We start from the raw sequence: 26,234 nt of genomic DNA on the forward strand, positions 1-26,234 counted from the left end.
ATTTATGGAAATGGAGACTCGCCTTTAGGGAGCAGCTCCAGGGCTCCTGTGCTGACAGTAGATCTGCTGATCCCAGATTCCCAGGTTAGTCTTGGTGAGTTGGAGTACTAGATATGTGGTTGGTATATCCTCTTAATCTGTCTTCAAAACACAGTAAATTTCAAAAGCAGTGTTTTGGAAGTGAGGAGAGACATTTCTTGGAAAAACCTCAAAAATCTATGTGTAAGCGGAGACCTGGAAACTGTACCTTGAACTGCTTTATTTATCAGTGGTTAAAAAGAGATTTGCAGCTACAAGCACACTAACAATATGGCATTTCAGGAAATGTACCGACATGACTTAGATTAGAAATGTCAGTCTTATGCAGTTATATTTGTTTTAGATTCACCCAAATTTTTTTTTTTCTACTGCTTTTTTGCATTTCATATCTGTGTGGTTAAACATTGAATTTAGTATTTAATGGCCTGTGGCTCTGACTTTTTTTTAGTGTAAACTTACATTTGTACCAGCTGAGAATGTGCCTCCTGAATCCTCAGATTATGGAACTGTATACTGATGATTATGATGATAGTCCTCTTATAATATCTTCTGAGATGTAAGAGGTTGACCAATGCTCTTTACATTCCTAATACCTGAGGGTCCAACTATTATGTTGAGTATAATAATAATATTATATTATTTTTTAAAGACCTCAGCAATATGTTCATATTGAATAATGCTTTTTAACATACATTTAGCATTATTACATTTCAAATATTATTTGAGCAAGGCCAATTAGATTACTTTCCAGTTCTGTTGAAACTTTAATAGGATTTGGATTTGCTTTAACACTATGTTATGGTTGGATTAGCAGTAAATTAATAGATGGTGCATAGGTCAGGCAATTTTCCTTTTGACAGAGTTGCTGTAAGGAGAAAAAAACATAGTTGCAATAAACTATCTGTTGTCCATAAGTATAAGATTGCTTCAAACTTTTTTCAACTGTATTGCTTCAGATAATGGAAATATTCAACTGGCTAGAATTAATTTTTAAACTGTTCATCTATAAGAACTTTTGAATCTTTGAGAATTTTTTTCAGCCAGAATCCTATTTGCATATTGTCTCTACTCTACAGGAAATGTTCTTGTGAATTTTATTTGCATTTTTTAAATATTCTGTGTATGATGTTGTAGGTCAAATGAACTGGATTGTTATCCAGCCCATGTTTAATTTGCGTCTGCACTGTATTTTTAAGTTGCCACCTCTTCAAGGACATGCAATAGCAGTGAATACCACTTGTAATTGCCAAAGGCAGAAAGAAGGCATACTGATAACAGAGGCTTCTGCTGATACTTTTTTGATGGCACAGAAACCAGTCCTTGACATATGTCCCAAAGATTTCAGTCTGTTTATTACCAAATAAAAAAAGGAAAAAAAGCTCTTTACCTGGCTGTAGTTCTGCATATCAATAAGTTGAGTGATCCTTTCGTCTTTGGTTTTTCAGAACAACTTCTCTGACTTCTTCTTTTGGGTGGAAATAATTTGTGGGGGAAAATATAGAAACAAACTTTTGACTTATGTATAAAGTATGTTTTATGTATTTGAATACAGATATGTTTTATGCATTTAAATGTAGATATGTTTTATGTATTTGAATATAAATATGCTTTATGTGTTTGAATATAGATATTGTGTGATTTACATGTTTTTTGAGACATGCTCATAGCAAAAAAAAGAAACAATGCCAACTAAAGAGAGTGCAGTTGTGAGCAAGGAGCCCTGTTGCAATGTCCTCTGATGCTCTGAGCTGTCTACAACTGCTGATTCTTTAGTCTGAATATAAAGCATCAAAACTGAGATTTTAATGTGTCATTTAATTTGGAGTATATTAACATCCTGAATGAATAGGCAAGTTGGTCTTGTCCCAAAGAGGGGTAACTGAAAGTGATGGGAATGAGGAAGAATGGTGCCTTCTGAACTCAGTCTATGTTATAATATGCAAATAAGATCAGTAGCCATTTGCCTTTCTCTTTGAGCAGTTACTTAACAGGAGCCCTCTGACCTGCCCTGACCCCCTTGGCCAAGCCATGGTGTATCTGCTCCACTGGGGCTGCTGTGGAAGCAGGACAGAGCAAAGGAAATGAACTATTTACCTGTCACAAGCCCTTCTTCATCAGGTTATTTTAAGGGAGGATCTTATTCTTGCTCACATGGATCAAGTTTGCAACCAGGATAGCAATGAGCAAGAGCTCAGGAAGTGCTGGTAGCTCAGCAGTAACCAAGAGGGAATGAAAGGCTTGGTAGATGCAGTGAAGCCAAAATGTCATAATGTTCAGCAGAAACTTCTTGACATGAATCCAGGAAGTTCATGGAGCAAGTTTTAATGAATATATTTTGAATACATTTTTACATAACTAATATTCTGTCAGGTGATCCTAACCATTAACAAGAGCCTATTTAAATAAACAAGGAAATATTCCAGTAGGCTAAGAAAGGTGTCATATAATGGACTGTAAATTGGTGTGGGAATTTTATCTGTTCAAGGCAAAGCTCTGCCCCTGCTGGAGGCTCTGCACTGGTTGGGTATGTGCTCCACGGGGGAGGATGCTGCTCAAGTCCACTGACAGTAAATTGTTGAACATTCCGCTCCATTTCTGCAATGCTAAAAATAGTTGTCCTCATTTTAAAACACCAGGCTATTAGATTATTCCAAGGGTCTGGCATACTTAGACTAATGGAAGGCACATATCCATAAATTATCGAAACACTAAGTAGTGTTTGACCGTGCTGATTTTGCTTCTATTAAGATGAGTTTTCTTGCTAGTAACCCTGAAGTATCAAGCCTGTTTAGTAAATCAAGCTACTGGCAGTGCCCCAGTAAATTTAAAAATAAAAATGTTTGGGTTTCATATTGAGAATGGAGAAGCATCTGACTGCTTCTTGGTGGCTTTTTTTTTTTCTGGGTTTCTTTTTGGTTTGTTTTTAATTTCATAGAACCATGTCTGAAAATTGCTTGAAGTATTTTACAGTAATTGTTTCTCTTTCCCAGCCTTGAAGAGAATCTCATGAAGTTCCAGTATGTTTGCCATTATAAATCTTGTTAGTGCCTAAAATAGTCCAAATAGCAAAACACATTCCAAGTGATTGATAAAAGTTCTTTCAACACTTGTTTTTTTTGGTTCCTTTTTTTGAAATTATTTTTTTATTTTTGTGTGTGTGTGTTTAGATAATGTGATTCCTAATTCATTTTTTGCTCTGATATTATTTCACAGTACAGGTAACAATGCTCCTGATAAAGTTCATACACTTGTATGTTGAGATAGCCTTTCCTTCTATTCTTTTCAATTTTTTTAGTGTGAAAGTCCTTTATTTGGGAAGGGGAAATAGCTAAATGTGGAAATCAAAGTATAAAAACTGATGTAAATGCATTCTAAGAATGTTGTTATATACATACATACAAAACATCTTACGCTGCCTTCAGAATTCTCTAGTTTTATAACCTGTTCTAGTGCAATTATAAACTGAAAAACTCAATAAATTATAAGTATATTAAGGACCATGTATATAAATACATTACACATTTCGAAAGCAGTTAAAGCAATCACAACATCAATCATTTTAGATTTAATAAGAATCGATGCTGATGGTATTGATGTAAAAGTGTATTTTTGCATTGTTGTGTTGAGGAAATAATAATCTGTAAACACTGGTTAAGCAATGGAAGACAAAATACCTATGGCTTGTCTTCATAAGAACCTGTGATTGTGTTTTGAGGGTGTTTTTCTAGTTTACAATGATCCGATATAGTAGACAAGATGAAGTTTTATTATCTGGTAGCAGACTAGGAAGAATTTTTCACATCCATCCTGTAAATCTAGAGAAAATGAAGGGCTAATGATTATTTGTAATGATTAATTAGACTTTTTCCCTTCTACTTTTTCCCACATATTGTTAGAGACTGGAGCTAGAAAGAAGAAGTTGGAAATTGCTATAAGTGGAGTTACAAAAATGCTGTTTTAGCAAGCTATTTTAAGATTTATTTTAATTGTTGTATGTCATTAGGGCTTTGTATTAATGTGCTTAATTATTTGCATCATTCTGATGAATAACCATTCTTTTATTGTCTTTTTCTGTTTTTAAGAGAGTCTGGAGTTTTTCCTTTGTCTTTGTTCTTTTTGTGTCTGGAGGCATTTGTCTCCTGCTTGGCTTGGAATCAAGCAAGGGAACTTAAAAAACTTTCTTTTGTTGCTGAATTTTGGCATGGACAGAAAATTCAGCTGGGTGGTGTGCAAGTTATTAGGGCCAACCTCTGTCAAGGACGTCAGATCCATGAATGGAATGGAGAAAGGATTTCATTTTAGGTTCTTTTAATCAGACTTCTAAGCTCCTATTAGAAGCCGTACGAGCACAAATGAATTCTACCAGAATTTAGCTCAGTAGCTATAGTTTAATTATGACAAAAATTAATGTATTCATGGTGGCATATTTCATGAATCTGTAAATGGAGGGTGGTTCTTAGCTTTGAGTGGCGGAGCCAGGTTCTCACTAGGTCTATAATTATTTAATACACTTTGCTAAGAAGGAATGGAAAAGGAAGTTACTGCAATTTTTTGTATTTTAATTCCAAATGAGATATTACTAGGCTTTTAACTATACTTTTTCCTTGGAAAGCTATATATTAAATGCAGAATTGAATTGTCTGACTCTCAACTCAAAGTTCTTGATTTATGGTTTTCTTTTGTTCAAATACTCCTTATTCAAACGTTGAGAAGGATGTTTACTGTGTTGCTCAGCTTGAATAGTTACCTTTTAAAAACATTTTTGATTAACAGGGTGTTTGGTTTAATTCATGCTCAGTTTCTGTATGTAACATTTGAGCATCTTGTTCCCTGAATGGAATTTGAAAATTCAAATCAGATCCTTCATGGGCAGTGTAAGGAGAAAGTCATTTGAGGGCCAGGGGTGACAGCTTTACAGATGACTTACTTTGCTCTTTTTTTAAAACGTGGGTTACAGGGCACAGTAAATTAACAACCTATAGAAAACTTTCACTTGGGAAGTAGGGCAAGCCTGCCTGGTTGCAGAAGATCAGGATTTTCCTTTCTCTCTGCTGAGTAATTTGGGCACTTGGAGATGAAGGAAAGATCTGAAATGTCCCTTTGAGCAGAGCCTAGAAACCAGCAGTCAGCGTTGTGCATACAGGTCCCTGTTGGATCCAATGGTTTAAGGGTAGATCCCTGTGTATTCAATTCTCTGATAGGTACTGGGGAGACAGTGGAAGCTCTGGCACACTTGTTGGGGTTTTAGGTACTTGGGTAGCATGCAAGTGCCTTCTGGACTGTCTTCTTCAGAACAGGGCCTGAAATGAAGCTTGAGAAAGCTTTTCACGTGGTCAAAATTCGCCAAACTTTGTTGTCCAGTTCTCTGAAGCAACCTACGGCTGCATTTGCTAGAGAATTAGACAACCTGTAATTGTTAATGGTCTATTATTTTGAAAGTGAAAAACATATTAACCAAATACAAGGTAGGAGACATAAATAACCCTAGAAATAAATTCAGCTATTCTATAGAAAAGGAATGAGAAGCAATGCATGTCCAGATGCCTTTTTCTCCTAGTTTAGCTCAGTCATTAATTAGGTCTGTAAAATGATGACTGTGCACATTTTGTTTCAGGGGGAAACTATCTTAGTAGGTGCTCCTGGCAAACCCAGTATGACTGACTCCAAGGTAGAAGAGAAACCAAATAAACACCCAAACAAATTTTAAAAATTTCCTTCTAACCATTTGCAGTTGCAACATCCTTTTTGCCAGCTGTCCACTATCTGCATAAATGGTACTTGAGTTACATATCCAGTTTCTGAGTTATATAATGTGACAGAGGAACTTTACTATTGACTTCTTTTTCAAAAGAGAAAGGACGTGGTGCTGGGGTACAAACCTGCTCAGCAGTATTATTTTGCATTAATACCAGTTGCCTAATTCTTTAAACTGTACAGGTCTTTTCAAGTACAGGATTACAAAGTCAAAACTTTGAAATTTGAGAGTCTTGAGATCTCAGCAAAATCAGGAGCAGCACATCCACTCTTCCATGTTAATCTTTTGCTCCTTTCCAGAACTCGAATATTGTAGGAAGGCCAGAACTTGCAAAAAGAGACATATTTATTATAGACCTTGCTGGTAATACTTGTTGAAATTTCCTCTTTTCATGGTCAGATCTTTTGTTGATTGCAGGTGTTTTTAATGGCAAATATTTGGAATTAAGTCTTAATGTCTGTCCAGCCAATTCCTTTTAGAAAATTGTAGGGGAAATAGTTCTGCTGCTTCAACAAATTAAGAGACCACACAAAAAAATTCAGCATTATTTTGTTGTTATTAAAAATTTGAGAAAATGTTCTGCAACATGACCTTGATGCAATTTGTGTATCTTTAGGGCAGATACTTCCTGTAATATAGCACAAGGGGAAGGAAGGAAGGAACTTATTTTCTGCAGATGAGGTAGCCAGCATTTTTTTCAGCAACAAGATTACCACAGTCTATCCATTTCTACATTCAAAGCCAGGATCCTGCTGACTTGTACTGCAGACATATTTAAAACACTGAGAATCAGATCAGCAATCCTGCTGTGATGTCAGGACAAGAAATCAATGATTGTCCATTAAAAACTGGAAATGTTTTGCCTAACTTAATATGAGAGTTTTGCTACACAAAGGAGAATTTAAGTCAGCCATATATGTGATACTTCTAAAATGTCACTTTTTTTATTTCTGCAGCATTTGAATTCTTTGAAGTAAGTTACTGGTGGCTAATGCTATTATACTTTTATACTGTCAAGTGGAAATTTCCTAAACTTCTTGACCTACATTTTGCTGACTATATTTCTTATTTTCCCTTATTTGGATTTTTTTTTTTTTTTAATTCAAATATGTGCAAAAAAATCTGGGATATTTCTGAAATGTAAGATATTGTTGATCACTTAACATTGGTACAGGCAAGAACTGACTTGTGGAACAGCAGCATTGCTGAAAATAATGGGGATGTAGACATGAGACTGAATTGTGAGGCTTAATTATGAATATAACTAAAATTGCACCTAGCTGATCAGGGGGAGGTATTTTCACTTGTTTGCTTGGTGATGCTGCTGGTATGCTGTGTCATGTTTGGGGGAGTTCTCCACCCTCACTTCCACAAGGGATGTGGATAAACCAGAGAGGGTACAGCAGGGAATTAATTTATGTTCAGGGGCCTAGAAAATAAGACATCTAAGGAGAGTTTCAAGGAGAAAAATGTTTTGAGTCTGGCAAAGAGGAAGCCAAGGAATGATAGAAACTGTCCTGCAAATCTGAGGAGCCCAGCTGGTTAATCTTCGAGGACAGCTTCTTAAAACCCCAAGAGCACTCCATGTTGTTATGCAGGGAGTTGAGTGAGTGTGGCAGAAGGCCAGCATGAATGAACAAGATGCTTCTGGCTGACCTCAGACAGAAAAGAAAGTAAGCAGTGGAAGCACGGGTGAGCTACCCAGTAGGAACACAGAGACACTGCCAGAGCATGTGGTGATGGAGTTAGGGAACAGAAACTCATCTGGAATTGAAACTAATAAGTGAGTTTTAAGGGCAGCATGAAGGGCTTCTGTTAACTGCATCCACAGCAAAAACAAAGGTGAAGAAAAGGTGGACCTGCTGCTTAATGGGGTGGGGGATGTGGAAAAGGCTGAGAGTATCTTTTTTTTTTTTTTTTACCTTGTTTTTTTCCCTAATAAGTTTTGCCCTCATGCCTCCCAGTGTATTTAAGCATGTCAGCAGAGAGTGTGATGGTGAACCACTGGCCACAGAAGAGCGTGTTAAGGAGCACTTAAGCTACTTGGATGCTTGCACAATACCAAACACTATGCATCCAGGGGTGGTGGGGCAGCTGGCTGATGTGACTGCAGGGTTGCCCTCTGTCATTATAAAAAAATTATGATTACTAGGAAAGGTCACTGATGACTGGAAACAAACAAACATCAGGTCCATCTTCAAGAGGGATCCATTGAACTGCAGGCGAGTCACCCCCACCTCTGTCCCTGGTAAAATTATGTAGCACATCCTGGAAGGCATGACTAGAAGGTCACTGTGAACAGCCAGCATGGATTTACCAAGGATAAATCACACTGACCAACCTGATGGCCTACTCTGATAAAATGACTGTCACTGTGGATTAGGGGAGAGCAGTGGGTGTTGTATACCTTGATTCCAGCCAGGCTTTTGGCCTAGTCTTCAGACACTAGAATCTGTGTGGTTCTGACTGGATAAATGAACACAGTGGGTGGAAGATTGGGGTCAAAGGTGGAATGATGCTATGCAGTCTGATTGCTACCTAACAACAAGTGTCATACCCCACGAGGCAATACTGGATATTATTTAATGTCCTTGTTAATAACATGCATGATAGTGTTCTCAGCAAGTTCATGGATGTTATCAAATGCAGGAACGTAGTCAGTGTGCTGGAAGGTAGGGAAGGAACAATATTGAGAAATGAACTATCACAGAAGTCTTAAAGTTAAGCAAAGGCAAACACGAGGGCCTGCCTCTGAGAAGGAATACCCTCATGCCACAGTACAGGTGCCAAATTTCTAGAAGGCAGCTCTACAGAAAGGGAGCTGGGAGTTCTGCTGGATGCCCTTTGTTGGTATAAGGCCAAAGGCATCTTGGGCTCCCTTAGCAGGTGCATGTTCAGCAGACCAGGAAGAGTGACTGGTGAGTGCATCCACTTTGGAGCTCCCTGGTACTTTATCAGAAGTACAATGAGAGGATGAGAGGCAATGAATACAAGCTAAAATTAGAGAAATGTTGACTGTATCTCAGAATAATTTTCATATTATGAATTTGGGATTGCGTAAAAACACAAATGGGAAAGCTAAATGTAGAAAACACTTCCACAAAATTTTTAGAGTGTTACCTGTGTTTTGTGTACAGCAGTTGGGGAAGAATGGGAGTCATAGAACAACCCAGATTGGAAGGGGCTTCAAAAGAATATCTGACACGATTTTTCACAAAAAAAGGAAACTAGATGAACTGAGCAGAAATTGTATACGTTTGTAAATTATTTCAGGAATTGGCCTCTCATTTTTACGTGAGGGCATGCAGAAGTTTATTTCTCTAGATACCATTTTGTATGCTTGCTCTTGGGCTTGCTTCTAAAACTCAGCTGTTGATTGTATAAGCCACCCCCTCCAAAAGAAAAAAATAAAAGGCAGCCACTGTAGGAAGTGATGAAAAGTCCAGAACTATTTGATAATTTATACTTTTGCACACCTCCAAAGCTTTGAATTCAGTTCCCAGATGTGTAGTGCATGATCAGTATATGATACATTACTTGAAAGATTTGACAAAATGCTGCTACAAATTTTGTAAGTTATAGCCAGCTGTTCTAGTTAACCTCACTTAAACCTTAAACTTCTATTTAAGGAAATTACACTCTCTGAGGGGTGAAAGAATGTTTAGACATTGCTCTGTCTAATTTTTAAAGGAACTTTAAAAACACCATAAGCTTTCCTTTGGATATTTTCCACTCTTTTTGTCTACAGATGTATAAAAATCATGTGTGTTGTACTGAGGCCATGAGACTGAATTCTGCACACTGGAAAAGGCATGCAAACTGTCTCCTGCTAGATTATTTGAGGGAGAAAAAAAAAGTTTGCATTTTTTTAATTAGGTAGTTTTTGTGCTGTCTGTATATCATTTTGCCCATCTGTCCTCTGTGTGCCTCACAAGACATGCAAGCATACATTAATAAAAACCTAGAGCAGGTGTTATTTTTGTATAATATAGACAGATTGCAGATTGCATTTGATGAAGATGTTAGCATAGTAGCATTGTACACTGTGATCCTTTTCTGAGCTAAAAGTTAGGAAATTAGAGCTGGAAAGAGCATTACAATAGATTCAATTCAATTTTAATTGAAATACCATCAAACAAAGAATTCAATCTGCTGAAATAACCTGAGCTTGAGTTAATAGTTTAAATCTCGCCCCTTCTGTGTTTTCTCTTTCTTTGTTTTGGTTTGTTTTTAATACTTGGGTAATTTCATATGCTTTTCAAAGTGAAAGAAATTAGTTTTCTTTTCATAAATCGTATCTGTATATTTTTTCATTTGATCTGGGTAGGAGACCTTCACGGTTGAGTAGTTATATTTAAAAATTAAAATGAAGGTATTAATAGGAATAAATGTATTAAAATTGGTTCTGCAGAAGAATATAAGTACTTTAATAAGCAGATTTAGAGTCAATAAATAGTTGAGAATTTTTAAATCTGAGAAAATCCCTTAGGATGAATGGAAAAATAAATTACTCCTATTAACTGACAAAACTATGGAAAGCCATATAATTTTTTTTGGTAGACATTTCACACCTTTTGAATGAGAGACAATCAGCATCCAAATTACTTCATTTTTGTCTCATAATAAAAGTTCAGTGCAGTAAAATTATTTTAAAGAATACAATTACTTGAACAATGTTTGTTTGAGATTTGTATTTTATCCTTTTTTGTTCCAGGGTGAACGTGGCTTTCCAGGTAGTAAAGGTGAAGAAGGTGAAAAGGTAAATTATTCTGTCCATGTAATTTACTGGTTTAACAATATGATGTATGGCAAACCAAATAGAGCTTTGTTCTGTCTGCCTTAACCCTTTAGTTAATAAAATTCTTAAATTTTTGACATGTAAATGCTTAAGAATGAGAAGTTCTTTATGTATTTGCTGAGTGCCATCAGGGCTTCATTTAGATTTTTTTTTTCTCTCTAAGAAAAAGTTTTTGGAGGAATGAACAGAACCCCTGCAATGGCAGGAAATAGTTCAATAGCTTGTACTAAAATGGGAGCTAAACTGGCCTTGTGGAAGGCTGTCTTGGCTGATAGAATTCCAGCACTGGGTGGCATCAGATGATGCAGCCCAATCTTCTTGTGTTACCTCTGACAGGTGAGTCTTCCTAGGTCATCAATCAAAGGCAAAAAGGTGTGTTGAGGGACAAGCGGAAGGAAGAGCCAGACAACAGCTTATCTAATAGGAATTCAAGTAGCAGTGGTGATACTTTATGGTTGTAACTTCAGTTCTTAAGCATATTCATGCCTGTTTACCAGTTTCTCACAAGTTTTGTCTGGTCTGGATTAGGTAACCTGAAATAAGAGTCTTTTCTTGAAACAGGTAGCTTCTCTGTGCTTCAGCCCACTGTCTAAAAAGGGTGCAGAAAAGCATTTCTGCTGAATTTATATATCATAAAGATGAAGAATGATGGAAGCTGCTATTCTGACAATATTCAGACTGATGAAAATAGAGAGTAGGTGGCAGCTTCTGAATTTAAAAAAGTATAATATATTTGTGAGTTAGGCTGCTTTGGACATGGATATATTCACTCACCCACCATACCTCTTCAGAAGTGTCAGACAGCTTTCTAGTGTACATATTTTAGAGAAAGCATGCTATGGATTAAAAGAATTGAAGCAGATTTAAATTGTGGAGGTTTTTTTAGGAGGAATTATCCCAGTAGCCAAGAAGGAAGAAGTATCAGAAGTAAAAACCAGCATCCATAGCAAATAACATTTATAATGTAAGGATTCAGACTCTGAAAAAAAACAGTTGTTAATCTTGAGTGTTTCTAACTCCAATGACAGATCTTATTTCCTTGGTAGTATCATTATTCATCAGTTCTGAAGGGTTTGTGGATTTTTTTTTCTTTTTTTTTTCCCCTCCCCATAATTGCTCTGCAGCTGTGCTGTGCTCTTCTTGAGTTTTATGAATAAATTGTGTTTGAGCACAGGCACATGGTTCCAGCTGTTGCTGCCACTCTCTTTGCTTAATTTCTCTTATTTTAAAGCAGAGATTAAATGACCCAACTACTGGTAGTCACATTTTTACTTATGAGGGAGCTAAACCAGCATGCTTAGACCATTTTTTTCCCTTTCTATCTCATAAATTGCGATGATAATTAAAAGGTCCCATTTAAAAATACTTCCAGTGTTTATTATTATGTTTACTATTATTTCTTACTAATGCTGCATTCAACTGCCCTTCAAATTAAAGGAAATATAAGAGTGGAAGGTTCTTTGTTTACCAGTGATCACTCAAAAATAATTTGGGCTAGTCTCATCAGAAGCTACAATGATATTTGTGTGGGAAACATGTGTTTTAAGGCAATGGGAAGTAGGTCTTTATCAGTTATACAGTTTGGCTTTAATTCAAATAATTGTTTAAGAATAACAGTTTAGAGTTTCAGCCACTAAACTCCAGTATAAAAAAAATTATCAGCACATTTGCACTTTAACATAGCAGCACAAAATGAAATAGTTACACTACTTTGTGTGTAACAAACATGATTACAAAGCCTGAAATGGAAAATTTTCCTATTACCAAAAATTCTCCCTAGTATTACATATTAAGGAACAAAATTGTTGCACACACTATTTTGCATATCACCTAGGGAGGGGCACAGCTACCTCAGTGTGGGGTATTTGCCATTCCAGACTCCCTGCTGAAGTACATGGAACTGAACAACCCTCTACTTTTGGTTTAGTTTCATTTCTTAGGATTGAATACTTGAAACCAACTCAGCCGTATGCCTTGTTTCATCAAATTGAAATGGTTGGTTTTTTGTATTAGGTTCTGCTTTGGCAGAGCAAGCCTTGGGGACACCAGAGAGACAGACACAGCTGAGGTGACAGTGCGTGATCGTTTGTACATCACAGTTATGGGAAGCATCTGTACTGTAAATTATTGAGGGAGATTCCTTTATGCTGTTTAAGGGTTTCTCTGCCACACTTGGTTCTTCTTGAGGAATCCAGAAGTCTTGTTCTGCTTTTGGTCATGGCTGAACTTGGTTCTCTCTTACAAAAGCCAGTAGTGTTACGGGAAGTACAAAGCATGCAGGTGTTATGTTGCAAGTTTTCCCCCCAGGGGAAATATACTCTCACGTGAATTCATTTTAATTCTCCTTTGTATTCTGTTTTCTTTGTGTTACATAGATAATGACACTCTTATGTGATAGTCTTATAACTGCAACAAAAACATTGGTTTACCCTTTTATAGCGTGACTGAAAAAGTATATGCCGAGAGCAGTTTTAATTGGTTTGCTGCCAAGTAGGCAAACTATATCATGGGGATCTGTTCTCCTTCTAATACTGCTTAGAATTTTAATTTTACAGTGTGGGGTAGAAAATATGACTCTTACGTTTCATGATGATAGGAAGTCAGAAGGTACTGACAATAGCTAGAAGAAAGCTTTAAAATGCAGAATGATCTTGGTAAATCAGAGATGTAGCCTGAAAATAAAAATGAAATTGCTACTGAAAGACTAAGATGTTCCAGAGTGAAGCCTACAACACTAATTAAAAAGTCCTATTAAAAATTGCTATTTGGTGTTGATATTGCTTCAATTTTACAGATTTTGAAGTGCAAACACTGGGAATGACTGGTGCTTAGGAATAGAGAACCCTTAAGGAAGGACTGCATGATTTAATTTTCATGTAGAGTCAGATGAAAATATGTAAACAGCCTTCAAATACACAACATTGCTGCAAAGGAGGAAAGAAATGGCCTGTTTGTGTGTCTGTAGTGCATGCAGGGCAGTGGGCTGGAAAAGCAGCAAAGATGCTGTGTAGCCATTAGGAAAGGGTTTTTGATTTTAACACTGTTGTTTATTATGGAAGTAATTTCCTCTTCCAGTGCTATGTGCTTTTATCCTGGTAACACAAAAGGGAATAAACTAAAATTTTGTTTCATGAAAACACACGAGATGAGATTATCTTAAATGACTTTGTCATTTTCTGTTAATAGCATTAAAATTATGCAAGGTATCCCTTATATTTATTTCTAATTTGATAAGGACAGAGAACGGAAAGACCATTTCTTTTTGAACATACATACTTGTTTGTTTTTAGTGTCCAGTTAATAGTTTTCTGTGATAGGACTGTAAAGCTCTGGAACAAGTTGCCTTAAGTGGTTTTTCAGCAGCAATTTTCCTTGAGGTTTTCAAGGCAAGCCCTGAGAAATCTGGCCTGATTAACTGGTTTGGGTCTGGATTTCAGCCTCTGCAGGTTTCAAGATCTTAGACCTGTCTTGAAACTTGCAGAAGTTGAAATCTCATTTATTGTTACTTATTTTTATACTAGAAGTATGTGCATCATTTGGGGATTGGAACAGGCCCAGTTCCTGTTAGCTAGGTGGGAAAAGTCCTTTGAGACCATTGAGTTCAACCTATGACCTAACACTACCTTATTAACTGGACCATGGCAGTAAGTACCAAATCCAGTCTTTTTCTTAAACCCTTCCAGGGACAGTGACTCCACCACCTCTCTACACAGCCCATTCCAAAGCCCATCACTCCTTCTGTAAAGAACTTGTCTAATGTCCACCCTAAATACCCAAATTAATCAAATAATCTCTAAGATACCTTTTTCTTTTTTTAAGTCTGTAATTAATTGTCTTAATTAATTAATTCCTCCTGGTTATTGCTTCCTTTGATCACTCCAGTTAGTACTCTTTAACCAGGTCCCCCACTTTTTCTGTCTTCTTGTCTACATTTTTGGTTAGAATATGTATTTTCATTAGGACACTTTACAGATATGATTCTTTCTGTAAATGAGCTAGAACACTGAGAATTCAATATTTTGGGACACATGAAACGTGAACTTCATATAGATTTCAATAAGATTTAGCAGTCAGTATATGTGGAACAAATCTGAATATTATTTGACATAGTGGTGATAGCAAACCCGACACATTTACCTGTTGATTATAGCTGAGCAAACATGACTTGTTTGTCACTAATAGATAGTAGTCATTTCAGAGACTTGGGAATCCTAAATTCTTTTCCTTGCTTAGCTATTTCAAAATGCTAGTGTAAAATCCCTCTTTGTATTTTAAGTCAGAGAGACCAGGGTGCTGTTATATAACAAAGTCACAGGACTAGCTGATATCTCAGAAGACTTTTTCCTTCATAAAGCACATTCTCTTTTTTCTCACACTTGAAGAAGAGGATTTTAAAACTGGATGTCATAGGACCTGAGCTATATTGCAGTTTGTGTGCTGTGATATGCACTTGTAAACACTCGATCTCTAGTAAAGTTATTATTTTACTATAATTCTGTGATTACTATTTCTCAGTAAAATTATCTTAATTAAAAAGTTACATGCATTTGAATAAGGAAAACTTTGAGAATAAAACTATATTTATAGTTATTTATTACTTCCAGAGTTTCACCCTTTTTACATTACATATTGAATGTCTTAATTGTGCTTTCGCCTGTGTATACATATGAGAAGAGAGGAGGAGTCTGGGGCTTGTCCAGCCTAAATGTAGAAAAAAATTTCATCTGCCCAATTTTTTTTCTAAACGCAGGATGTTCTTTGTGTATATTTACTATTTTCTGAAGTACAATTTGAATTATCCCAGGAAATAGGGCTTCATCTATTTCCTTTAGAAGACAATTCCTAATAGATCTTAGTGTCAAGAAGATTTCCTGGAGGTTCAATGTTTTCTACTTCATCCTATCACACCTAATAAAATACTCCTCTGTGTACCTTCTATCCATCCAGAACACACAAGGCTATAAACTTCCAGGGTTCCCCAGGTGTAGTCTTTTGTTTCAGTCTTCAATACGCTTTTCTTAAAAAAGCATAAGGAAATGAAGAATCTCCTTTCCTAGGTCTAACATGCTGGTTTGAAGCTAGTCATTATTTAGCATTTCTAGTATTTTAATGTCTGTATCATAAATTTCTTTGGTAAAACCAGATGTCTCAAGTACAGGGGAAGCTTCTATTTTACTTGAAAAATAGAAGCTATTTTGCATAGATGGAAGACAAAGGTCTATAATTAAAAATTAAAAAACCTTACAATTAAGAGAAGCAGTTAGTAACACTGTATTAGTAGAATGCTGCTATTTATGAGCTGTAGATTCTGCTAGAAATGCTTCAGTCTGAGCAAAAGGTTAGAAAAGTAAATTCCATAAACTGCAAATTTTGGTGTAACCATGGACACTGTCTGGTCTTAATGTCTTTGGAGTAGTGGAAGAATGGGCAATTTGCATTGTAGACTTAGGGTCCTGTTCCCTAGTTTGTTTGGATGTGAGTGGAGTTTGTGCCACTGTGCTTAAAATTTGTCTCTTACCTATGCTGTCACTGCAGAGACGTCCTTGGTGCAGGGAGAAAAATATTTGAAATCCTTGAAATTCTGTTTCATGCTGGTAAGACTGAGTGCTTTACCAGCTGGGTATAAATGTGAACAAAGATTTTTCATACTTGTCTCCTAATGCTATATAGAGAAGTATACAAATTTTCTCTTTCTCATCCTGTAACAATTTAGTCGCCTCTTTGCACTTTCTTTTATTTCTCTCCCTTAAATAAATGCAGGCACATTGGCATCCTAGTAAGCTAAACATTACCATGGCTTATCAGGTAGTTCTGTGGTACTTGGCGTGATCTGGCCATCTTCCTGTTGTTTAATGCTTCTGCCCTTTGAAAGAGGCTTAATCAAAAGTGTCTGTTGGAAATAGTTCCCCTAGCTTTTGAACTGTGCCTGGGAATTATATGAGGAAATGCTAATTGGACTCATTGAAATGTCTGCAAAAAATCTTCACAGCTGGGGTCTATCAATTACATGATATAGATGACCAAGTTCCAGGTACCAAGATCTATCACTGTTTAATCTACTTACACGTGCCCATTTGGTCAGATTAAAGGTTCATCAGACTCAGCATCCTTTCTAATGATAACCTGAAGTGATGCCCTGGGGACAAGTGTAAGGACAAAGTAAGCAAGTATAGTACTCTTCCAGCCTTCAATTATTTGAGCCTTCATCTCAGCAGATGTGTTTTCAGTGAATTTAGTAGCTTTCAATGGACTTTTCTCCCACTAGAAGTAGTTTTCTCCTGGATTCATGTAAACTTTAAGCATCTCCAATATCCTGTGGTGAGAAATTGCACTGTTTATCTTTATGTTTGAAGAAACACTTCCTTTTGTTTATTTGAAACCTGCTTCCTCTTAATTTGATTTGGTGTCCCCTACTTCTTTCAGAAGGTTTCTGTTCTCCTTTTCAGTATCAATTGAGAATCAATAAGCTTCTATTACACGTTCCTGAGTTGTCTCTTTCAAATTTAAGAATATCAATTAGTGTCTCAAACTATGAAATGTGTTCTGTATTGGATCATCCTTACTAGTTTACTTCTGGACATTACTGAGTTCTTTTCCAGTGTTTAAAGGTGGAAAAAACAAGAAGTTCTGTCTATGTAATATCACAGTGAAATTCTTTGGTTTGTCCTCTGTGCCTTCTTGTCTCCCCACAGGGACTTTTCTATCCTCCTTTTAGCTTTGAGTGTGGTCTCAAGATCTCATTATTGATCCTTTTGAACTGGTCATTAACAGTCACTCCATTTAGGAAGTTGTGTTTGTATTCACAGGTGTTATGGCTGCATAGAGGATATAAGGATTTTACAATCTTCATCATTTGACGTCTATCTACACTGAACTTCATTTGTCCTCTTGCCATGTCATTTCATGTTATAATGACTGTATTGAGTTTGGTATAGTTCATCCTCATCTGTTTTATCCCTTATAATTTGGTATTTTGACTAGATTGTTGTGTACTTCAAAACGGTTTTCTTTGAGTGTAAACACTCCAAGCCTTGCTGAGAACAAGATTAGCAGAAAACTGATTTTTGTAATACATAAATGCTGGTGTGGACTCTCACCCTCTTTCTGCCTTGGAGTAGAAATGTAATATTGGACAGGAGTGGAGGATTTTTGTCATTAGAAAGGTATCTTTGTCTTAAGGTCTGAAAATGACCATTTGCATGCATTGAGTACAATTGTTCAAAAGCAACTTGAGCCTGACAGAGTTAAGAACTCTGATGATCCCTGTGGGTCCTTTCCAACGTGAATATTATGTGGTTCTGTAATTTACTTTGGTCTACAAAGCTCTCCAAATTCCAATTGCACCCACAATGTAGGAAGCTTCTTGCATGGTAGGCCCAGATGTGGTTTTCTGGGAAAGAAAACTCACGTGGTGCTCTGCAAAAACAACCATACCTGATGAGCTATCTGCAGTATCAGAAGCCTTGCAGCTCCCTTAGGGGGCATTCTGTTGAGATTTGAGGTTTAACAGTGTGAGCAGAGTGTTGAGTCCTTTGGATGTACTGCTTCCAGTATATTCAGTACACTCTGTGCCACTTTTGGAGATTTCTGTGAAGACATATATAGAGATGAATGACTGGATGTTATTACAGCTGTAATGCCTAGAGAAGGCACTTGCTAGTTTGGAAACAAGACTGTAAGCTTTTTGACTGGTAGCTAATAAATGGTAATTAATTTAAAACTAATGTAAAAATTTTTACCTGTAACACATGGTGCACATTTAACAACAGAGAACTGTTTCAAAGGATTATTCTTTAGGAAAAAGACTGTACTGACAGGTATCTAATGAGAAGAAGAAAAAATAGGATAATCTAATAAACAGTATTAATGCTGTAATATTTGAAAATAACATTTAGCATAAATTGCATACATTCTTATGGAGCCTTCTCGTTCCTATAGTTTAGCCTCATACTTTGAGACGTCTTTAAAAATTATTTTATTTAATATTTATAAAATAGGCATGAATGCAAGGACATAAATTTGTAGATGAAATCACAGTATCTTGGAATGTTTTGATTTGGAAGGAACCTTAAAGCTCATTTAGTTCCAATCTTCCTGCCATGGACAGGGACATCTTCTACTGTAGATTGTAGGTTGCTCAAAGCCCCATTCAAACTCGTCTTGGACACTTGCAGGGATTGGGCAACTTCTCTGGGCAGCCCACCTGACAGCAAACACTTTCTTGTCACTACCATGACAGTAAACAATTTCTTTCTTTTGTGTCATCTAAATCTATCCTCTTTTTCTTAAGCAAGTTTAAGTCAATGGGCTCTGTATGTGAGCTTTTGCAACTTTGAGTGAGAGTTGTTTTCAATGAGGAAAAGGATTAGAGCTCATGAACAATGTGATGAAAGAGGAAGCAACAAAATGGTTACAGACACTGGTCACTGTAGAAGAGGAGATGACAGATGATATTAATGTTTTCATTACTATACTAAAAATAGAACTCAGTGTGTGCCTATAAGCAGGGGAATCTTTCTACAAGCCACAAACACAGATGTGGATGTTACTACTGAAAAGTCAGCAATATACATCATAAAGTATATTTAAGTTCCAAAGCACTTTTTTTTCCCTCCACTTAGAAGTAGTTGATGTTTATTAACGTAATTCTTTCAGTGATAAAAATGGTCTTCCTCCCAATCTCCTCCTTTCCAGTTGCTTCTTCCTATCCCCAGTATCCCTGTGCACTGCTATTGCAACTGTTTTTGTGATTCCTAGTAAAATAAACAAGTCAGGGAACTGTTTAGACCAAAAAAGTGCCTCTGTTTACTGGGTTTATATCCCAGCACATTCTGTTTCTTCAGACTGGTATGTGGCTATTCTTCAGCAACCAATGTAATTCAGAAGAAGAGGCATATTTAGGTGACTAAAAGGTGCTGCAGACCTTCCTATATGGAAGACTTTTGGTGTTGGAGAATAACAGTATGGTTCTTTTTAGATGAAGCTACACTGAAAGATGTACTTTGGAAGCAAGCCTAAGGTGCTGAAATTTCTAATGGCTCTTGAATTCATGAAACCAGACTAGAGTTACTTCAGTGTAAGTTTGGAATAACTCGAACAAAGTGCAGTGTTAACATCTAGTACTCTGTGCCATTTTCTCCATAAATCATATCTTTTGTGCCACACTCTATGCTCATCAGGACATAAATAAAAATATTTTGAAGACCTAACATAATGCAGCATGGAAGTCAAGGGTATAAAGGCTGTTATAAAGGATCTGCACAAAAGTTCAAGAATGGTAAATTGTACAGAAGGATGTGCTAATGTAAATAACCCAGTCAGCAGTTTTATGATGCTACTTTTTACAGTATGCACATTCATCATCTTTGTATATTGTTAAATTTTTGTTCGAGAAGCCAAAGAAGCTGGATTAGAAGAGCAGCTAATTTGCAACACCTGCTGAGAGTTTCTGCGACAGTAGGTGAAAAGTAGGTGAAGACTGAGTTAGATGTCTACAGGGAGCATATCACTGATAGATCATCCTGGTAGGCTGAGGCCAGTATATATTGTGCTCAGGCAAAGAAAAAGGCTTCATCCTGGTAGCCTTTTAAGTTTTATGTACCTATTGAAGGCTAGCAGTAAGTTAAACTCCTGTTGTTGGTAGCTTTCCAGTAGATGCAGTTCAGATTTCCCAGGATGACCTTTCTAAAGATAATTCAGCAGCAGAATATTGTCCCACCTATTTATTTTAGACCCATTGGTTTTCCACCCTTCACTGCACAGTGGTTCAACTAGAAGAGAAATGTAATTGTTTCTATGGATGGTACCCATAGAACCTATATGCGCTGATTGTATGGACAGTTGCCAGGAAGGTGGGAGCTGTTTATTTCAATCCTCTCAAAAGGGGAGAAAACTTCCTGTATTAAATCTCTGTTTACTAAGTTTTGTGCAAAAGGCAGAAATTTCCTGCTTTTCTAATTACATTTTGAACTGACCTTTGTGAACTCTGACTGAGCAAGGTGGGTGTGTTTTGAACAGATCAAGTCTCCATGTCAGATAAATACCCATTAGGAGACTGAACATACCATGTCTTTAAACTGTACCAGGGTTTGTGAGAGCTTTATTGAAACACCAGTTTCTTGGATACAAAGTATGGATTTCTATGGCCGTAATAAACTACTTATTGTAGTCTAAGAAAATAGAGAAAAATTATACTGCTGTCTGTGTAGGCCTGATGAACATGGTTAATAGTCACAGCTACAGAAAAGGCCATTATTTGGGTTGTCATGTGACAGAATTAAAGCTAGAGGTGCAGCCTTTGGCAGAAAAGAAGTAGCAGTCCATCAGCTTGTGCAAACACTCGATGTGGGTTTAACCATCTGCAGAACATCTTTCATAGTATAAATAACAATAGCAATACCCTGCCAAAACCATGAAAGCATGTGTGTCTAAAAAATACTACGTTCTGTGAAAGCAATACTATTTGTCAACTGATGTCAAGAACAGATTGGCTTTCGGTTGCCTTAGGAGACAAGCCCTGAAAATAAGCTAGTTTATTCCTCCTACGGAAAAATCTTCATTCAACACTAACACCAAGCCGGTATAAACACAAACCTCCCCACTAAAAGGCAGATAGAATTTTAAACAATTGTAGCTGCAAGTCAAATCTATTTCAAGTATTTACTTAAGAAATGGAAAAATAATCTGCTCATTATTGTGACAGTTTTTTCTTTTGAGGTTTTAATCTATTGATAGATACACAAGATACTTAAGGTTAAAATCACTGGGAAGATCAGTGAGGGGAAACAGAGCCAAATTCAGCTATTTGTTTTGTTCTTGAGCAATGTAAGAAAAAAAACTCTGTAAGAACTCAGGCTATTGTGCAAGCTGAGGCATATATTATGATTCCCTTGTGTTAGGCAATGTACAAAGACAGAGTGAACCATTTATTTAATCCAAGGGTTATTATAACTAAAATATAAGAATTAAGACAGAAGATGGATACCTGCAGAACAACCAGACCTGACTGGCTAATTAAAAAATTGATAATACAAAAAATGATGCTACATCTATTGTGCACATTTTGTGTTCATAACACTAGAAAAAAATTGAGTTGAAGGGAGTGGTTATTGTATGAAAATAAATGGTACGACCTTGTGTAGGCCTTGCAATGCCAAACTGTGCACTGAGTTTTACACTTAGATATCCTGGTATTTAAGTGTGTGTGCATGAAAACCATCAAAGGAGAAGATAAATGATGACCAGATTTTTAACTGTGGCAATCCTAATGGTAGGTAAGAGCAGGATAAGTATTTGCGAAAATAGCCTCGATCAAAGTGGAAGCTGTGTAGAGGGATGAAAATCATTCTGCCTGTGGTCTGGATGTGGATTGTATTTGAGAGACCCACTTCAAGATAATTCTAGTTCTTGATGACCAACAGAATCAGTATTTTTTACAGTGACAAAAAGAGGAAGCTTCCTCAAGTAAAAAATGTTGAAAGAAATATTTAAAACAGTTCAAACATAGATTAGATATGAGGTAGTGGAAAGCTAAGACATGCTCTTGGCAAGGAGTCAAATCTGGATGTAACTGATGACTCACAGAAATAATTGTTGATTTTACATTTGCAGATGAGATTAGCCAGAGACACTGTAGAAGGAGAGGAAGACTGGACCATGAGTGTTCCCTTTATGGCCTCTGCATGGAAAGATGCATGTATGAGTTGTCTGACTGAATTCAGGAGTCTTTATTATTTGGAAAGGCTTTTGCTCATGGATTATAAGGAAAGGTATAGCACAATAAATTATATGCAGTACACCAATTTTTAAACTGAAATGGTGTTCTGTGTGTAGAATTTATTGCAGAACTCAGCCAGATGTAGTGAGTAAAGAATGTAATTCTGAATAGCAATATCCATTACAATTCAGAATGATGGTTTTTTCGGTTTTAAAATATATTCTGGGTCTTTCTGGGGAGTTAGACTGCTGTTTGCACCCACTAAAGTTCTTGCACAGAAGTACCAAGTAGGATTTGAAAATTAAGATCATCGTGAAAAAGCTTTGTGTAACTCTTCCTTATAATTACATTTTGCTTGACTGATGGTACTTTCTGAAGAGAGTATTAATATATTCAAGTGGATGTTAAGAATACATATTATCTAGTATGTTGAAACTCTGCTTTCAGATAGCTCATGCTTTAGATTGCACTATTTTTCTTCTTTCTATGAATAAAGATTTAATATTGGGTTAAGATTTTTTCTATCAATTAGGTCTGGGAATAGATGATCAAATAATTACCATAAGGAGTGGAGTTTTGATTGTTGATTTTTTTAGTATTTTTCTCCTGGACATTGAAAGGTTTAAAGGAAAAGAAAAAAGAAATTGAAATGGTCATGACAGCATGAGCCATGGCAGGATAGCATACAAAGCAAAGTTTGCAAAATACAAAGTCTAAATTTCATGTGGCAGAAAGAAAAGCCAGTGTGAGCATCTTAAGCATGATTAGGACATTAATTATTTATGTTAGGACATTTATTATTGAAAATAAACCAAATGTGTGATTGTGATTAGATTTGCATACATTGTAGCAAGCAAGAGTTATCCAAAATCCTTTTTTTTTTTTTTTTCTTGTGCTGGCTGATACCTACTACCCACAAGGATGAAGTTGTGTCTTTACATTTCTTTTACGTTAACAAACCTCTTGGGTAAAAAGGTGTTCTGTGTATTTATCTTTTCCACTTACCACAATACGTCTGAATCCTTTTAGTATTCATTTCATGAATGATCTTTAATGGCTCTGGTCAGCACTAGGGAATGCTAGGCAATCTCTTAGATTTCCACAGGATAGGGTTACAATGAAGATAATAACCAAGATGAGATTCAGTGAGGAACACATTAAGAGATCATAGGAATCTTCACCTGTGTTTTCAATAAGGCATTGCTGGTAGCCTTGCTATGGCATTTTCTAGATGTGAAATAATAGAATTGGACATTATTTAAGGCTTGGTTCTCAATCATAGTTCTGTAGCCTATATTATAAGAGTTTTCAATAAGACACTGACTGAGGACACTTTATTGCCTGTCAGGGTGCCATGGAATTAATAGACTATTTTAGAAATCAGAGTTTGTGGGTGCTGCAATGGGACAGTTGAACTTTCACAAGGAATGTATGAGAAAGACATGAATGCCTAAGCTTCTTGAAAGAATGTGCATACAGTCCTTCAATGCAGAGAGATTGTTAGCTCTTCAGAATATGTTTATCAGCGTACTCCCACTTTTGCCTGTGTTATTTGAACCCATATTATTCAATCATTGTGCTTGGCAATAATGGCACATGGACAGAGCAAACATCTCAGTCATATTGTTATTCTGTATATTGTTGACATTTGTATTAATGTTTGCCTGTCTTTCAACATCTCCACGATAAAAGGAGACATGGTTAAATGAGAAAGTTTTGGCCCCTTAAGACAGATACCTGCAAATACTGTAATCTTTACTCAGCAAGGACATCATCCTAAGAAAAGCTAAAACTATTTTGACATGTGACTTTAACACATTTTTTTAAGAGAGAGAGATCATAGCAGAACCCTGGAGCAGTGGGGAGGAAATGCTATTCTGAAATGGTGTCCAGAGTTATATCTGCCTCACCCACAGGAACACACACATGCAATGGAGCACCATCATCGCTTAGAGCATTCTCAAGCAAAATCTACAGTTAAGGCAAATTCATTCTAATCTTAGATCATGCAGTACTTCTATGCCTTTTTAACACAAATTCCACCCTCCACACCCCATTTGGCTACAAATGAAATCTATTATTTTTATTATCAATGTGGAAACCTTGATCCCGCTTACAATATTTTTTCCCATATTTGAGATCCATCAGCATGTCTTATGTTTATTCTTTCCTCTTAACTATTTTTCACACTTTCTGTCATTCTAGCTTGGAGAAGAGCAGAAAAATATGATGCCCTGAACTAGCTGTTATTTTTTACTTTTCTCATCAGTGGCAAGTAATCCAGAATAGCTGGGCTTTTTTCAGTTTGCATTTGACAAATGGAGAATGGAGTTTAGCCTTTAAAAAATGTCTTTGTGTTACAGATTTCTGTGTACTATGTGATCCATGACAATACCCAGATACTTGTCTGCAGTAGTGCTCCAGGGGTTATTCTTGTTTGTGCATTGGGTTTCTCCATTTGGAGAGAACAGCACTGAAGCTTCTGCTGGACTTGGGGTTTGAGTTGGGGGTTTTTGGGTTGTTTTTTTTTTCTTTGGCTGCTGTTCTAATTGATCCAAATAATTTTGCATTTTAAGGTTTTTCTACAAAGAATAAAAATGGATGTCTGCCTTATTGCTGCTGACAGAATGAGGCGAATTCATGGGTGCAGCTATAAAGCCTTGGGCTGTCCTGCATTCAGATTGTTCTGTACCTAAGGTTTTGCCTTTAATTGATGTGGTAATCTGCCTTTATATGGCCTCTCTGGTTAGGAGTGCTTAGAGCTTGCTTAGGAATGTGACGCATAACACCAAGCAGTAATTAGCTATTGTGAATATTTTCACAATTGCTCAGTCTATGTAAAGAATCAGGATGGAAAGAGCTTTCTCCTGACATGTTATCCAGTATGTTCAGGCACAAGACTTTTTAGGACTCTGTCACAAGACAGCAAAGGCACAGTTTGGAATCAGCAGATTTTTGGTTATTGTTTTTTGGTAAGTGTGTCCACTACTGAGATGTCTGATCTGTATGAAGCTTTGGGATCACCTGATTTATTGCTTTGTCTGAGTATCCTAAATATATGAGCTTGGGAAGACACAGGCTTCAAGGTGACATCCTTCATGATCATATCTGTTGATTTTTGTTTCCTATAGTAGAAGTGTATTTCTGCAATGTATTATGCTGTCTCCTTCTGATCCTGCTTAGGAAATACTCCTATGTGCTACAGGTTACAGCCTGTTTGGAAATGAGCTTCATGTGTCACTCATGTTTCCTTGCACAGTACCTTCCAGTCTGAACTGAGTCAAAATCACTAGTTTGCCTTGCTTTCCACTCCTTTTAAATGGTACAGTCTCTCAGCAGTCCTGAGGTGCTTCGCCCTGTGTATTGCCAATTTCCTAAAGTATGATATCCGATATTCTGGGGAAGATGTACAGGTGGGGCAGTAAGAATATTATTGGGGTGGAGCTCTTCATAACCCCAGCTCTTCTGACATCTATCAGAAAATCAGAAAGAAACAAAGGTTGGGGTTTTTTAACTGAAGATGTAGACTTGTTTTCATTAATAACTTACTCAAGAAAAATCAACAAGCATTATTATGAGCTGAGATCAGTTTAAAAGGAGCTATGGAGAAATGGTCACAAGAAAATAAAATTAATGTAGAACATTATGCTGAGACAGATCTGTAACATAAAAGGAAAAAAAAAAATTAAAAAATGACAAGTCATAACAATCTTAAAGATATGTAGGTAAAATCATGGAGTTTCAGAGGCTAAAAATTATAAGGTTTCCACACTGACTTAGTGGTGTTATATAGCTTGTGTACTTTGGAGAGTAATTCAGCAAGTGTTAATTAACAATAGCTCTTTAAAATTCTTCCAAAAACTGATACTAGGAATTCATTATTTATATTATTAACAGGGAAGTGTTGCAGAAAAATGTTTCTCTTT

General features: G+C 36.5%; 1 protein-coding gene across 12 annotated transcripts in view; it reads left to right on the top strand.

Annotated features, from left to right (window-relative positions):
- Positions 1-26,234, top strand: part of COL19A1 (collagen type XIX alpha 1 chain) — a 179,456-nt gene that overhangs the window by 55,692 nt on the left and 97,530 nt on the right. For 10 of the 12 annotated variants that reach the window (XM_064412323.1, XM_064412330.1, XM_064412331.1 and 7 more), the window contains one exon: positions 10,509-10,553. The exons of the other annotated variants lie outside the window; for them this stretch is intronic. In XM_064412323.1, coding sequence (XP_064268393.1) covers positions 10,509-10,553 — 45 coding nt within the window. The remainder of the gene's footprint in view (positions 1-10,508; positions 10,554-26,234) is intronic. 12 annotated transcript variants of the gene reach the window in all.

The sequence above is a fragment of the Passer domesticus genome, chromosome 3 (genome assembly GCF_036417665.1).
Source record: "Passer domesticus isolate bPasDom1 chromosome 3, bPasDom1.hap1, whole genome shotgun sequence".
Taxonomy (NCBI): domain Eukaryota; kingdom Metazoa; phylum Chordata; class Aves; order Passeriformes; family Passeridae; genus Passer; species Passer domesticus.